This window comes from Poecilia reticulata, linkage group LG21, assembly GCF_000633615.1.
Source record: "Poecilia reticulata strain Guanapo linkage group LG21, Guppy_female_1.0+MT, whole genome shotgun sequence".
In the NCBI taxonomy this organism is placed as follows: domain Eukaryota; kingdom Metazoa; phylum Chordata; class Actinopteri; order Cyprinodontiformes; family Poeciliidae; genus Poecilia; species Poecilia reticulata.
The window spans coordinates 18,921,592-18,938,452 of NC_024351.1; the positions used below are offsets into that span (position 1 = coordinate 18,921,592).

Below are 16,861 nucleotides of genomic sequence, written 5' to 3' on the forward strand. Positions count from 1 at the left end.
CAACTTACAGGTAATCAATTTTTTGAAAAAGTGAGTGATACCCTGGGTAAAATGCAAAATAGCTTGAAATAAACTAATCTTTAATTAAAGTAGCATAACAAATGTTTCATTTGAGTGAAAACAGTCCCATAGTACAAAATCATTGTTTTTAGCAAAATTGCTGATGACATACTTGTTGGTATGACTATACATACCTTCAAAAATGCTTGTAAATGAAGCAATGTTTCATTTATTGCTTGCTTTTTTATGTTGGTCAGAGTATCTATACGCTTTTAAAGTATTATGCAAGACTTCCGTGACACAGAGGAGCATATCTCCCTTAAATGAGTTGTAGAAAGAGAAATTGAGATTCAAGTTGAACAGCAGTGTGTTGGTATGCATCAACCAGAAAACAGATACAGGAGAAAAAGCCACAAATATCCACAGTCAGAGCAGTAATTAAAAAGGAGCCATCATAAACAAGAATGAATGACAACTCATAATTATCTTGCCACCTTGCATTCTAAACAGGATGGCAGTGGAGAAAAAAAAATGTGTCCAAAGTTTAGGCTTGGAGAACAGTAGCATGTCATGTCTACATGACAACCATTACACACTAATTAAGAGACACTTCAGAAAAACAGAAAAAAAAAAAAAAAAAAACGTTTTTGTCCTGCCATGCAGAGTTCTACTTGAAGTGTGTTCTCTGGCCTGATACTACTAAAATGAAATATAAGAATAAATTAATAGTAATTTTGTTTTTAAGCAAAGAAGGACAATGTGGAAAGCGCCTCATGTCCACTGCTACATATGGTTGAGGACCTGTGATGTTTTTGTTGCTTTTCTCATTCAAAAGTACCTAGATTACCATAAAGACTTTCTGGCACCATGGCATTTTAAATAGGCTATCTTAAAATGAAGTCTGGTCTCCAGTACATGTGAGGTACTAATTGTAAAAGTTTTGATAATTATGCCAATAATTTTAATAGTTTTGATAATTATTTACCACCTTGCTGTTTGCTGGCATATTCAAAGTCATGTTTTTCAGAATATTTAGTGGAACATCAAATCACGTTATGACTTTGAAGTTAATGCATCCAGTTCTGAATATTGCGTGTCTCATGTGTGGGGATTAGGGGAGTTCTGATTCACCAGATGTTATCACCGTCTCATTTCAATTATTTGCATTTTTTTTTCATTTAAGTTTAACTGGCAATGTAGAAAATCCCTTTAAATGCTCAATGAATGCAGTTAAGTAGTCCAATTCAACGCAAAAGTTGGCCATGCTGCCAGTGTCACTTTCAGTTTGCTGTGTGATCCTACAGCAATGACGTATGTGTGTTTAATATGTGGGGTGTGAGTGCTGCAGTGTTCATCTGGCAGACTTCAACTTCTTTTTAAAACAGATTTCAGGAGCCCATTGCTGCTGATGAGCTAATTGCATATGGTATAGCATTAGACACATGCAAAGATCATGCAGTATAATTATATTGCATTGTGTTTCACCATGTTTTCTTTTACTGAAAAGAAAGGCAAACGACTATGCAGTGGTTTGAGAGCAATAATGGTATTCCACGCCCCTATCCCCTGTGGAATAAAGTACTCAATAAAAAAACAACCTCTAGGTAAAGTAAAGCTTTTTCAGGGTGAGACTATGCTTCTGCAATAAAAGTTACTTTTATTTTCAGGCTTGTTTTTCACATCAAGTTTCCAGGTGGATAATCACAGGGCTGTCAGGTTGAAAAGCTTTTTAGAGTTGAAGATAACTGTATTACGTGTACTCCATGTGCGGTTTGTATGACGAGTCAAACAAGTCAATATGTTGCTTTCTGCAGCCTTACTTCTTTTCCTTTACCCGAAGCCTAAAGTTCTAAGGCCCTTTACTTTATTCATGCACTTTTTAAATAATGTAAGACGGTGAGGTTTTGCAGTTCTATAAATAATACTTCTGTACTCTAAATACATTTTTTTTTCAACTTATGGATCTCTGTCTGAATCATTCAAACGTAGTTTAAAAGCAATCCGCCAGGATTATTTCATGATTCAGAAAGGTTTTTGTTTTTAACGGGAAATGTCTCTAAATGTTGCTGAATTCTTTTGGATATCAATCATCTACGCTGTACTTGGGATAAAAGCAGTCGCCAATAACCAGATCGGTTCCTTTTTGGGTAGAAAGAATTAGAAATAATATTTTTACATGGCAAATAATTTAAAACAACAAACCCAACAGACAGACTCGAGTTACAAACAGGTGGAACTCTGGCTACAGTGAATTCCTTTATGTAAATCATAAGATGAATCATTCCTGACATTGTTCAGAACAGTAAAGCACAATGATTACGATGCTGCTTGAAGGTAGAAAAATATGTTCAAAGAATTGCAGAGAAGTGCTGCTGTTGAAAAATGAACATGAACTGGTGAAAGCAACGTTTATATTTTACTTTTTAAACCTGTTGCTAAAAAATCTCCAAATACTGAAGCATAGTGATTCAGGTGTCATAACATCGGCTGTTGATGTTGTTGGGATATAAAAGTAACACTGATTTTACAAACAACATTGTGTCGGTTCACACAACTAATTATTGAGCTTTTAAAGGAAGAACGAACAACCTAATATGCCTTTTCTACTTTCAGCATAATAATGCTGTCAAAAAAAACACAATTGCGAATTTCTCATTTCTCATTTACTTTTATTTAATAAGGATCAGTCTGTACACGCAGCTAGTCATTTGGCGTTGTTGCGGCATTGAATGTTGACATTCCTCCATATTGCTTGTCTATCAGAGGAGACGTCGGCATCTTATTGAGGCATTGGAGCGACAAGTGCCTTACGATTGGGATTGGCCACCTATGTATGCAGCATTTTGGGGAAATTGTAGTCGGCGGTTTTACAGAAGAGCTATGGATGGATAATGAAACTCAAATTTTGATGACTTCTGCTGGCTGCAAAATAAGCGTGTTGCTGCTGTATACAAACTGCCGTGATGTGAACAAAGTACAAAATCCACAAATTTCAATACGACTGAAAAACCCTCCCATCCTAGCTCAAAAAAATTATCAAAAAGCAAATTTTTTTTTTTTCAAAATTGCCGCAGTCATTTCAATTTTCTCACCTTTATGTTGAACTGATATATTTCTCGTTGTTTTGTATGTATGGTAATTGACGTTATAAGTAGCATTTTGAGCTTTTTTGCCCACTTTTTTTGAACACGCTGTTATTTTGAACATAACAGTGAGAGTTGCAGAAGTAGAGGAAGAGAGACATTTGGTTTATCAGGTGCAGTATTTCAGAATCCCAAACCAAGGGGACAGCTCTGCTCTGCTCATCCTAACACACTGTGTCACTTTGTTTCTCCTGAGAGCCAGTGGATGCGTCTCCATCTCTCCTCCCCTCCACCTGCCTCTCCTGGCCCCCCGACTCTCTCTGCTACTCTTGTCCCCCGAACTCTTCTCTTTTTTCTCTCTCTCTTACTTCCCTTCCCCTCTTCACTCTTTCGACTTCTATCTCCAGCTTCCTTTTTGTCCTTGTCTCTTTTGTTTTCTCCGTGTCACTTCTGTTTACATTTATCTCTCCCGCCGTCTCTCTGTCACTCTTCCCTTGCCGGTCGGGGCGTGCAGAGATCCAAGGCAGACTCAGACAGGTCGTCTGCCGGAGCTTCACAAGGTTACATGAAAAACCAGACGAGGAGAGACATGCCAGGGTGACTATTCACTTTAACCTCTTAGATATGTCTTTTGACATTTTTTGAGGCTGTCACGAGCAGGATGCAGTCGGCTCGGTTTTCACAGAGTTCGACTGGTAAAAATCCAAAAGTAAATCGCATTCACAAGAACTAACGTCGAAACTTTTGTACACTGACGGATTTTTAATTGCTGCACACAAAAAAAGCCAATGAAAAGGTTGGGCTGTAGCATTTTAACGTGCAACATATTCTAGCAAATCTCCCTCCGACATAATCCTGTCTGATAGTGCCGCCTGCATTTGAAGAAAGACATCACCCATGATGCTCCAAATTCATTTGACATGTTGTGGGTTACCGTTGAGCTTAAAATCGCACAGTTGCATGGTTTGCTTTAGCTCCTCTACTGAGAAACTGCACAATGCATTCTTTCATTTTAGCTAGCCATGCTAATTCTAGTCTTAATTTCAAAAGACGAGCTGTAATATCTTTGTGTTACAGGGGGAAAAAATTAGAGAACGCCTTTGCAGGGAGGCTTAGCATCTCAGCTTGTTGTTTTGTGTGCGTGCGTGTGTGTGTGTGTGTGTGACGTCTCACAAGTTTGCAACCTTGAATGACCTCCATCCCCGAGGATGTCTCACTGAGGGCTGCAACTAAAAGCAGATGTAAGCTCTCTCTGTTTAGGTCACACACTTGAGGCCTGTTCGGCAGCGGTTGTGGTGCAAACATGCGTTTGACATGTTGGACGTCATTACAGTTCACTTCATGGGGGACGTCTCCCAGGGAACCGGGCGGGCGCTCGGCATGCAGGAAGGCTGTTAAACCTGTAGCATCTCCAACAAAAATCAATGGCAAACAGAGTGTCATATTAAAGTCCCCTCCTATTCCCTGGATTTTTTATTTTTTTTTGTCTAACTACATCTGCAATGTATTTGTGGTTTTTTTTTTTTTATGGAGATTTTATGTGCAACCTTCAGCTCTGAAGCAGCAAGTGGCTGTTTGGACCTTTTGCAAACGCTCATAATAATTTTGGCTTTTCATAATGTAATGACTCTAAAAGTACCAGTAATATTTAAAGGATAATAAGGGATGATTTACATACACACTGTTTGAAAATATTTTCTTTCATTTGTAATAAAAGATTTTAGGGGGGAAAGCAGGAAAATAATGTAAAAAAAATTGAATCAACTATGAAACAATCTAAGATTTTTTTTTCCAGATCATACCGCCCAGCCCTTTTAACCCAACTTTTAAACCCCTTCATGTTGTTTGCTTACCAACAGCGCTCTGATACCAACATTACATTTCAGATGCAAGGTGCCACTTGGCTTCAAACCGATGTTTGTGTTCAGAAGTCGTAACGTCCTGGGGTGATCTTGGAAGGAGGTAGAAGAGGGAAGTGGCACATCTTCTTCCTTAACAGCCCTTGAGGTCAAATTGGGGGGAAAAAAATAGACAATAAAAAAAATTGCTTGGGAATTTTGGTGTGCAGTAGAGGAGGGGGGCAGGTGAGCGGAAGAGAAAGGGAGATGGTAATGAAGGAGCTAATTGCTTCCAGTGGATTTTGAAATCGAACTCCAGCCCCCAGTGCTCGGTCCAGGCAGCACACAAATGGAATATTGATGACCGTGGCGAAAATAAGGGGGAAAATGACCCCGCTTTATGATCAATATGAAAGCCACATATCTGCGTGCAGCGTGTCTCAACAGGCAATACATTTCCCCCCGGTTTTTATGGATCAGTATACACTTACGCCCAGACATGACTCTGCTGAGGTGCGCAAATGCTACCTTGTATCAATTTGCACTCTCCTTTATTCGCGGCAGAGATGCTTTATCTGTGGTTTGTAATTGCATCGTAATTATTTGATGGTTTGTAATTCCATCATAATAGTTAATGTGCGCATGGCAGACATGTTCTCGATGGTTGCTTCTTTTTCTGTTGCTGCAGTTTTGGGGCAAATGGAACGACCAGGTTGGGTCTGAATCATGGTTTTTAAAGTGAATGTTGCTTTTTCTGTCATAAACTCATACCTGGGACCTAATCTCATTTGTACAAGAGGCATTAAATCCCAATTTTTGTGCGAAGATCAGAGCTAATCTTAAAAACTAGCTCTGAGATCAAACCAGTACTTAATTATTTATTTATTTTTGTATTTGGCTGTTTAGAGGATTATTTCCACAACCAAGTTGAGCATTTCAGCCTGAGGATTGACTCACTGCGATGTCTGGCACTCCAGCTTTGGCTTCAGTTCATTCCTTCCCTTAAAGGCTGCCAGCTGAGAAGAAGTAAACAAAAATGCTACATTTGATTATAATAATCATGTCAAGAGGAATCCTTCTGAACTACGGAAACCTGTTTTGCAATCTGAGCCGCGGTCCTCCGACGAGCTAATTAGAGAAAGGAGGATAGATGAGAGGAGTTGCCATGGCGATCACCTTTGCAGCATGGGTCAGGTGAGAGCGGCACGGGGCTCGGGTTTCTGACTCAGATGAGAAGGATTTTGATGCTGTTGGTTGGCAGAGAAACACAGTTCTTCATTAGCTTTTAGATAGCTTTGCTTTCATAAGTAAAGTTGAAAAACTGTCACCATTCTTGCGAAAATAAGTCATGTAATATCAGAGATAATGTGAGAAAAAATCAAATGGAGCTTCCACATGAATATTTTTATGTATTAAAGGGAAAAGCTATGCAAACCAACTAGTAACTCATCAATTAACTATGATTAGCAACATCCTTTTAAGCTGACTTGAACGTCCATTTTAGGCGTATACCTAAAACGGACGTTATTTCAGAATTCATCTGCACAATGTCAAGAACACATCTCCAGTTACAGAAAATGTTTTGTTGGCATTGGTTAATAGCTTAATAAATGAAATAACCAATTGAAAAATATTTTTTTTGTAGTTATTTATCTTTAAGTTTTGAGATTTACCTTTAATTGTGAAAACTAGAAGAAATCTGTAAGGAAAACCGTTCTTTTTTTTTACATCATTGTATTTTCTAGGGAGAAATTGTCTCATCACGGTCTCTGGCTTTAGCCTGCTCTACTCCGGATGTTCAGTGACGCCAGCTCGGGCATTGAGCCAGTGTAACCACATTGTTGAGATAAGCATCAATATTTCATTAGTCTTCTGAAAGACTTTTTGGAGAAATGGCTCTGGCAGATGATGATGAGGATGATGGAACTGACATGTCTCATATTGAGTAACTGCAGCATTATCACTTTGCCGTCGGTGTTCCACCCAATTGTTGAACACAGAAAAGTACAATATTACCCGAAGCGTAATCAGCAAGGTTTTTGCGGCGCCGTCGACGCTCGATCATTTTCTTAGATTCCGCTCGAGAATGAGAAGAACGGGGAATCGTCTGTGTATCCCTCTGTCCCCATGCATCGGTTTTAATAATGGCTTTCTATTTATTCTCCTGGCACAGGAAGGAATGATTTCACTGTGCCTTTGTTACTTCCTGTAATATTTCCTTTTGTCTGCCGCGTGAAGACTTTGGTTTTGAAACTGTGGGGAGAATTTCTCCATGGCTGGAATGCGCGGCCCGCCGTCCCCGCAGCACCGCAGCCTCGTCCCATTTGTTTTCCTCGCGGTGTTTACCTTCTCGTTTTTCCATTCATCTGTGCCTTTGCCAGCTGCACAGCACCGCTCCCTCATGTTTACAGACTGACTGATCCGGCACAACAAACGGACGCATGTGCTAGGTATCCCTTTCATTTCTGTTTTTCCCCTTGCGCTCCGTGTCATTTTTCTTCTGACCACACAAAGGGAATTACAAGTCACAGTGGAAATGAAATGACTATTTGAACTTCTCTTTTACTGTCTGCTGGCAGTTAATGACTTCACCATATCAGAATGCCATAGCAACACATTTGGTTCGGTATGTTAACGTGTCTTCTTTTGAAGAGTCTCACAATGGGTGCTGTGTGTTTGCTATGTCAGTTGTCAACTTCAGGCACAGAAAGTATTCACACCACTTTACCTTTCCTGCTTTCTGTTGCATTACATTCTCAATCTAAAAGAGATTTCAGTTGTTTTTTTTTCCTCAAAGATCAAGACAGAGTATCCTATAATGACGAGCTGTGGTTATAAAACCCAAATGTCAGACTCTATTAAGTGAGAAACCAAAGATTAGAGGTGGGTCTTTAGAAGAATCTTCAAAGTCTCTTTTTATGGATTGGTAAATTATTCGGGAATTATGGAGCAGCAACTGAGAAAGAGAAATCATGTCTGCTTTTCTGCTTGAACCTAAGAACATCTGAGAGTAAATGGTTTATTGGTGTCCTTGTTCATGTGGCTGTGTAATGATTTATAATCTTTAAATATGATAGTCAAAATCATGATATAAAACTCATTCTGATGATTCTAAATGAGCTGTCAAATCATACAGGGTTTTCCCCAGAAAACTTGCTAAGCTCGGGGTACTAGGTCAGTCATCCAGCCAGCCGCCATGTTTTTAGTTAAAAAATGTTCAAAGTTGACAGGAAACTTGAAAATATCACTCTATAGCTATGCGTTATTGGAAGACTGAAATATTAATACCCAAGGGCCAACTATAAAATCTTAAAAAGCCAATAGTTAAAAGAAATTAATAAATAAATAAACAATGTGGAGCCTGGTGGGGGCACAAGTAAAGCCTGGTGGCCCACCAAGCTTATAATACATTGTGGGAAACTCTGATATATCTGTAGTCAAAACAAAATATATTTAGTATGAAAGGAAAGTTGCAAGGAGTATATTCTCTCAAATGAAGTTACCTTCATTTAGTTGTGTTGATGATCATTTTATTTCATCCATGTTTCATTACTGGTAAAGTCAAATGAAGGCTCACAGCGGCATTGGTAAAAAGTCAAAAGAAGCTTCACATTTATGGAAACAAATATTCTAGAGGCAAAATGTAATGAGATCAAAACAGGCCTTGGAGTAGAACCTTGTGGAACGCCACATGGAAAACTTTTTATACTGGTGAACAATATTTGTCTTTTGCTAAGTATGAAGCTTCTACCCCTAAATAAGTTCTCAACTACTCTAGAATAAATCTCTTGATATCCGTATGACTTTCCCATCTCCTCCTTGAGGATGTGATAAAAGAATATCATGATCTAATGTGTTGAAGGTAGCAATTAGGATTATGATAGAAAATCTGGAGGCAGTGTGCAGCAGCAGTACATTTTGTTGTCAGGCTAAATCTTCGCACAGATGTTTCCTAAGAAAATTTAAGGTGGGATGAAAACAACGTAATCAAGAACTTTTCAAAGAATGGAATAGATCTAAATGTTCTTTTTGGATGTGAGGCTTCAGCACAGGATGTAATTAATACTTCCTGCCTGATCCACATAAAAAAAATACAAAAATCATAGAAACTGTCAACCATTAGCACATATTGTTCTTTACTTCATGGAAACAGTACTCCTCGTTCACTTTTCGTCAAACCGGCAGCTTTATTTTTGCTCTCAGAAATGAGCCCCCGCCTCATCTCGCGTTACGCTGTGAGCTGATCTGAAAAGAAACAGGATCAGGAAGTGACCTTGTAGCAACAGGGTAATGTAAAAACTGTAAAATCGGACTATGTTTGATTTATGCGTGCCATTAGCAAGGAATTGTGTTCCATCATAAGTAGACTGTCTGTCTAAAGGGATGTACGTGAAACCTGAAGCCATGATAGGTTTTTATGATCTGAACTGAATGATGGGTTTATTGTAGCTCTAATTATGGGGAGCAGTGTATGTGTGTGCGTTTTTGTTGATGTATGTACCAGTTTGATAGTCATCTTGTATAACGCCATTCCTTGTACTATGATTTTTGTAGAGGTGTTTTCACCCTTGAATTTATTTCACATTTTGCCTCATTACCACCAGTAATGTCAGTTTTTGTGGGTCTTTATGTGTTAGACCAACACAGAACAGTGCAGAGTTGTTGAACATCTAAAGTATAAAAGATGTGGCATATATTTATACTTCTAATACCCCTAAACAAACTATAACCCATCGACAGTCAAACATGTTAAATAAGGATGTATCAAGTTTGTCATTACAACATGTCATGATGTGAAGATGAGTCTCAATACTTTTGCAATGCATTTAATTTGTTAATTCTTCATCACAGTTGGTAATTATGCTTTACTTTTAAGGTGCTAATAGGTATTTTAGGACCTTTGAAGATCCTAAGATAAATGGACAAATATTTGTGGTTACGACCAGTAAGATGTAGTCGATTCCAGTTTTCAATGCGCAACAGTAACGTTCAGGTTTCCCTGTCTTGTCATTTCAGCACGAGAGGAGAATGTGGCCACCTTCCGCGGCTCAGAGTACTTCTGCTACGACCTGTCCCAGAATCCCATTCAGAGCAGCAGCGACGAGATCACGCTGTCTTTCAAGACATGGCAGCGGAACGGCCTCCTCCTGCACACGGGGAAGTCTGCCGACTACGTCAATCTGGCCCTGAAAGACGGGGCGGTTTCCCTCGTCATCAACCTCGGTTCTGGGGCCTTCGAGGCCATCGTAGAGCCAGTCAATGGAAAATTCAATGACAACTCCTGGCACGACATCAAAGTGACACGCAACCTGAGACAGGTAAACGGGGGTAACGGTGATGGATGGAGTTTGAGATTTTTCTTTTTTTTTTTTTGTTCTGTAGAGAAGCTGCCTTGAAGAGCTTTGGAGAAAGCTTTAAGAAACTCATTTTTATCTTATTGGTTGTCATTTCATCTCTACAGTTTGGAAACATTATTAAGAAAACAGATTTCATTATTCGCTTGGTTGTGTTAAATTCACACAAATTCCTTTTATGCTATATTTATTGCCTTGTTTATTATATAGTAATTTGGCGAATAGACAAAGTAGCTGTATGAGATTTGATTATTACACTCACTAATAAAAAATAAAATAAAATCAGGAAGGAGTGATAGGATTTGGGTATAATTTGGTCCACATACAGACCAGTTATTGGTATTTTTTTGATACGCATTGACCTAGCATGATGAGTAGAGGGGTAGTTTTACAGCCAAGAATGGAGTCATAATTGAGGAATAATGCTCTCTAACAGAACTAAGAAACTGCTGTGAGTTGTTGGGGTAATCCTACAAAGAAACCTTTTTGAGCAACAAAAGATTGGAGGATAGAGCAGGGATGCACTTTTATGCAGATGTGTCCAGAACTACAATGGACCAATGTAATCCATATTCTTGTTTTATAATGGCCTCATATAAAGAATATAGAATTGAGTTTGTGACATCTGTCTGTACTAGATTCAGCTATCAGATAGCAGCAACTTGCAACTTGTCGTACAGACTAGCATACCAAACCATTCTTCAGCAGGGCAGAGAAGCTTGTTTGCATAAATAAGAAGATGGATGAAGCAAAATACAGGACAGTCCAAAAATCAGGGTTGAAAGTCCATCTTTATGCAGGGAAAGACACTAAACTGTTTCATTGTACCTCTGGCTGTACGTTTAAAGCCAATTTTAGCACTAGAAATTGGGCCACTGAGATAATTCCCTCCATGTATAGCTGTACAACAAGACCACTCACCTGTAAGTAATCCCACAAAATAATTGTAATGCACCTACAAAGAAGAGATCTGTGGCACTAAATGTTTTAAATTACTATGAGATCCCCTCACTTGTGCCCGATCACATCATTTGACAGCTCTTGTCAAATAAAAGCATTTAGAGACCCATCTCTGGTCTTCATGTGAACCACGTTAGATCCAACACAAACTTCTGGGTGCTAAACCTTCTACTTGTTTTACAAGTGAGTGAAATATTCAAATCTCTACTTGATGTTATGAGTTAAGAAATTATTTCCATTTGCATAGGGCCTGTTGTTTTCTGCAGCTCAACGATGTCCAATAATGCTCTTGTACTTTTGTAATTATGTAAGCTGACACTGTTCCTGGGTTCCTTTGCTGTCTCCTTGCCTTAATTAGGAAAATGGTTTCTGTTGAGGTGTAGCATTTAAATTTTAATTTAAAGCCAAGTAGAAAGTGTTTGAGTCATCCATTACTGCTTTGCTGCAATTACTGTTTTATATTTTCCAATTATTTATAATTAGCTTGTATTTTGCGGTTCAGTGGAGTTAATATGAATCAGCGGAGTCCTTGTGACGGCTGTAGAAAGATGCCAACGGACTTAACAGAGCTAGCAGTACGTGAAGGTAACTCTAGCAAGATGTTGGGTTTGTCCATTGTCCCGGTTGACCTTTAGTTTGTCAGGTAAGACAGCATTTAGTGTTGCTGTCAGAGCAGAAATACAAGTAAGTGCTGCTTTTCTAACCCTTTCTGACAGTAAGCCTTGTCCCACAGGTTAGCAAGTAGTCGTAGCAGAAATTCCCAACAGAGGCTTGGTTATAGGCTAAGAGCTGAGGCTTGTCACTTTTCCTCACTGTCTCTCTTTCTTTCTGTCATTTCCTTTCCTCTTTCAAAGGAGCACTTTGTTAGACCAAAGGTGGAAAAACACTGCAGGTTTTGCTGGAATCCGAGCCATCCCATGCAAATGTCTGACAGGACGTCCGTTTAGCTTGTGTTCTCGCAGGACTCCGGTGTAGGAAATTTGCTTCGGATGGCGCGAAGGCACCGGATTACCGCTGCCTGATCTCTGATGAATCACGTAGTGTTTATTCACCGCTATACTAACTCATCCATGTTGAATTCCATTTTTTATTTTTTTTGGTTTTCTTTACTACTAACCAATTTCTAACCAACTAATGTACTAACTGACATCCTAATTCTTCATCGTTGCTTTTGGTTTTTTGTTTTCTGTCCATCCTTATTAACAACCTTTTTTGTTCACTATTCTGTTGATTTCCTTTCTTCCCCTTTTTCTGGAAAGCAATCAGGCATTGGACACGCTATGGTAAACAAACTACATTGTCTGGTAGATATCATTCTTATTGTCTTTTTTTTGGGTTTGCCGTGTGTCCCCTCCCCCCTCTCTTCTTTTATTCGTTCTCTTTGAGTTCCATCCTAGACACTCTTATCAAAAAATGAGGAGATGGGTTTGTATTACCAGGCAATTCTTTCTTCGCTTCTTCTCAATTTCCTCCCTGACCTGCCAACAACCTCCTTCTTTACCCCACAATCCCCCATTCTGTTCTTTTCACTTTGGCTTTTACTTTTTTTCTCTTTGTTTCTTCCACATTACTACAGATTTCCGACAAGTTAAATAAAGGAAAAAAGAAAAAGAAATTACTGCTTTGCCTTTAACAGGGCAACGTACTTTTTTATGTTAATTTTTCACACAAGAAAGTCCCCATTTTTTGTGAGGACTGTCGTCAAGAACTGACAGAAGCTTACCACAATCTCCAAGTTGGTGACCTCGACACCGAGCCCTAAAAGAGACGCCGCCATAAAAAAAAAAAAAAAGGCATCCCTTAACCTCAATTGCGGGAGCTCTGACAGTTGTTTCCAACTCACTATGGCGCATGGCATGCCCACACCTCATCAATCGACCTGTCATCTGCCAAACTCATAGATCCTCAGCCCCACCACCCAGAATAACCACTAACACTCTAATCCATTCACTCACCCTCCACCTGTCACTGTGTCACTGTACCACTCACTTTGCCCTCCCTGTCTGTAGTTTTTTGTAGCATGCTGGTGAAAAGGTGTCTGTGTGTTTCGATAACCCCTGGGCCCATATGCGTAACATTTCACAGAACCAGCACACTGATCTTGGATAACTGGTCTGGTCTGGTGACACTGACGAAAGAAATACTAGAGATGCGCCGATCAAGGCTTTTACTGGCCGATACTGATATGTCTGATTTAAAAAAAAAAAAAGTTTGACCAATTAATTTTTGAAATGTAACAGGATAAATGGAATAGATGTAGTTGCTATAAGTCCAACAGAAAATGGGAAATAAAATCTCTTCTAGTGTTATTAGAAAAGCTACATTTCAATTATTCTTTCCAAAATCTAAATTCTCAAATTTTGCGTCTTTTGGGGAGTAAATTTGTTTTTGTAGTTTTTTTTCTCCTCAAAGATCATGAAATAACAAAATGTTATTCATGATCTGAAAAGATCTTAAAGTAACTTCTTAGCATCTGAACAAATGTACAGCCATTTAAAATACTTAGAGAAATCTGGACTGGGTTTAACAATCAGAATTCACATGTATTTTAATGTCAGGATATTTATAAATGATTTGTGAGGCTTTACTAGATATCCTTGGGTGAACAAACATCTTCATAATGATCAATTGTTGGGATGTTTAAAGCAGGATTGAATTCTAATATCTCAAGTTTTTGAACATCTCATAAAGTGTTGTACAATTCATCGTTAGGATATGATATAACTTTTGTTTCTTTTCAGTAATTATAGTAGTTTTAAATAAAATAGAAAATTATAAGATTATCCCAATTCATGTGTCAGTGATCATTAATACTTTACTTTTCCCAAATTAAAAAAGAATTGTGATATTTACTTCTGCTTCAGAACACTTTAACAAAGCTAAATTCAATAGCATTGACTCCAGATTAAAACCCAAGTTAAAATAATCTAAAAACACAATTAACATAACTTTTGGTGAATTTTTTTAATTTTAATTTTTATGAAAGTCTGTTTAACTTTTAGTAACTCAAGCAAAAATGAAAGCTATATTACAAATATGAATCAATGTAAAATAATTATTCATTTTTGTAGGTAATTAAAGTTGATGTCTTAAGGAACTGAATAAGAAATGGAGCCTGGAAACTCATTAAGACTTTCATGATGATAAAATCAAATTCTGTTCTTTTCCCCCATCTACGACCGCATAGACACCTTAACCCTTATGTAAATTCTACTAAAAGCATATCACAAAATATGTTGATGGTTGATGAGGTTAGAAATCAAAACGGATTGCAGTTATTAGCTTGGATAGAATTTATAAAAAAAGATAAAGAAACAAGTCAGTATTTGACCTGGCTATTTGTGCCAATTGATTGGTGCATCTCTAGCAAAAAAAACAAAACAAAAACATAAACATGACACTCGATCTAAACCTGATCAGAGATCAGCCTCTGCTACTCTGCGATCTTGCTCGTGTATGGGTTCTGGTCTTGCATGAGCCTCTGTACCATGTGTGCATGTTCCAGATCTGTATGCCACCATCAAATCCACGTTCCATCTCCAGTTAAAGTGTGCTTAATTTGCTTTTCTAAGAGTTTTGCCTTTGGTTTGCACATTGATGTGGTGTTTATATAAAAAAAAAAAGAAGCCTCCCTTTGTTTTGCATGTGCGTGGATTTACAGATGTAGATGTCCAGAGGAGTGTGTGAGACAGTTTGAATGAGTGAAGGTGTGTGTTGGATTGTGTATGTGTGCGTGTGTCTGCAGTAAGAGATAAATCCCGAAACCTAAGACAAGTGGAATCAATTTGTCCTTGGTTTGAACATTGTACTAACCCTCTCCCAACCTGAAGTTTCAGAATCAAACCTAAGATCCATACTCTTACCCCCATCAAAGATAAAGAAAATATGCCTGTGCCATATTTTCTTTACCTGTCCTGTGAATCCTTTGGCAACAAAAAATTCCATTAACCCCCCCGCCCCCCCAAAAAAAAAACTCTAACCATTCTCTGGTCCAAAACAAGAAAAAGCTTCAAGGTACCAAAAGAAAAAAAAACTTCATAAACCTGAGTTGAAATGCAGACCAAGGAAGGAAAAGTGCTTTGTACACAACACAGGAGCGAATTCCAGAGTGTAATGGCTTGGCTTTGGCTATGTGTTACGCCCCAACAGGTGACAATCTCCGTGGACGGCATCCTCACCACCACCGGCTACACGCAGGAGGACTACACCATGCTGGGCTCCGACGACTTCTTCTATGTGGGCGGGAGCCCCAGCACGGCAGACCTGCCGGGATCTCCAGTTAGCAACAACTTCATGGGCTGCCTCAAAGAGGTAAAGAGACATCATCAAGAGAGCAGGTGTATTACTACATCATATGTTTCACGTAGTCACAAAAACAACGATTTTGGAGCCGTGCTGTCACGTAGGCAGTTGTTGGCGCTCTGTTAAACGGTACAGCTGTCTTTGAAATGCACAAAAAATGGCTATCAAAACCCTTCGAAAGGCCCAGGAGGGATGGGGGGGTTGAGGGGGCAGGAGGGGTGCGTTGGGATAAAATTGAATTATCAATTAAAGGTGCTGAGTTAGCAGAGGAGGAATCAGACTTTCAATATCCCTTCACTTAATCTAATTCATAACACTTACTGCAGTTGGTGAGCAAGAAAATACCCCAAAATTGCTTCTGTCACAGGCAATTTGCAGAATTGGCTTGAGTGTGTGGCTAAAACGCCTCCCGACGGGCAGCATTTTCAAAGAGATATTTGCTTCTGATGAAACAAGGCAAAATTGGACCACTTATTCTATACATGTTGTCTCTTTGAGCTCACCAGTTGTGAGACAGCATGTACTAATTGCTGATGTTTTAAACATGCTTCAACCTTGCTAACTCTGAAGTAATCTCTGCTGTTTGAAGAATTGTATCGTCTTTTATGTTGGTTTAAACTTCTCAGTTCCTTGTTACTTGTATTAATGATGTGATGGATTTTATTTGGCCCCTCAGAACTACATGAGACACTGCAGCATACAGGGTGTCGTTTCTATAGTTACACAGTCAAAGATAAACAACTGAAATTATTTTATTTGTAAGGCGAAAAAACACGGGATTTCATTTTCCATAGCCATATTTAAACCATGCTATTTATACAAATGACACAGTTTCAAATTAAATATTTGTTTTGCTCCAAGCTAATTATTTAGTAAGCAGGCTAAATATTTAGTTTGAAGCTAAACATTTAGCTCAAAGCTTAAAAGAAATGGACTACTAAAATAAACCTGGGTCTTGCTAACCTCTTTTCTTTAACTCCTGCTCGCAAGGTTCAGGAGTCACCTCTTTATCTTTGTTTCCCCCCCCGTTTTTTAACATTTCAGCTTAAAACAGAGGATGAGCCATTTTAAATACAATACAGATGGCTAACAGCCTGACCCACATGAGTTTACCCAGAACCCTGCAAAACCTAGCTTTTATTTTGAGAAGTAGCTTTTAGTCTACTTCTGCTCATTTTTTAAGTGTTTAATTATTTAGCTAATTAAACACTTAGCTACAATGTGGCTAAATAGTTAACTGTCTGACCAATGAAATATTTAGTTTGAACTTGTGACTTTTAGGAATACAAAAGTATAAATATGACTTTGAAAAATGAACCTATTT

The 16,861-nt window shown here is 38.6% G+C and overlaps 1 protein-coding gene across 9 annotated transcripts in view; it reads left to right on the plus strand.

Moving 5' to 3' along the window:
* nrxn3b (neurexin 3b) overlaps positions 1-16,861 on the plus strand; it is a 395,380-nt gene that overhangs the window by 84,652 nt on the left and 293,867 nt on the right. For 7 of the 9 annotated variants that reach the window (XM_017302192.1, XM_017302191.1, XM_017302190.1 and 4 more), the window contains exons 6-8: positions 9,938-10,239; positions 12,495-12,539; positions 15,385-15,546. In XM_017302192.1, coding sequence (XP_017157681.1) covers positions 9,938-10,239; positions 12,495-12,539; positions 15,385-15,546 — 509 coding nt within the window. The remainder of the gene's footprint in view (positions 1-9,937; positions 10,240-12,494; positions 12,540-15,384; positions 15,547-16,861) is intronic. The other 2 variants (XM_017302185.1, XM_017302187.1) reach the window with 2 other exon arrangements.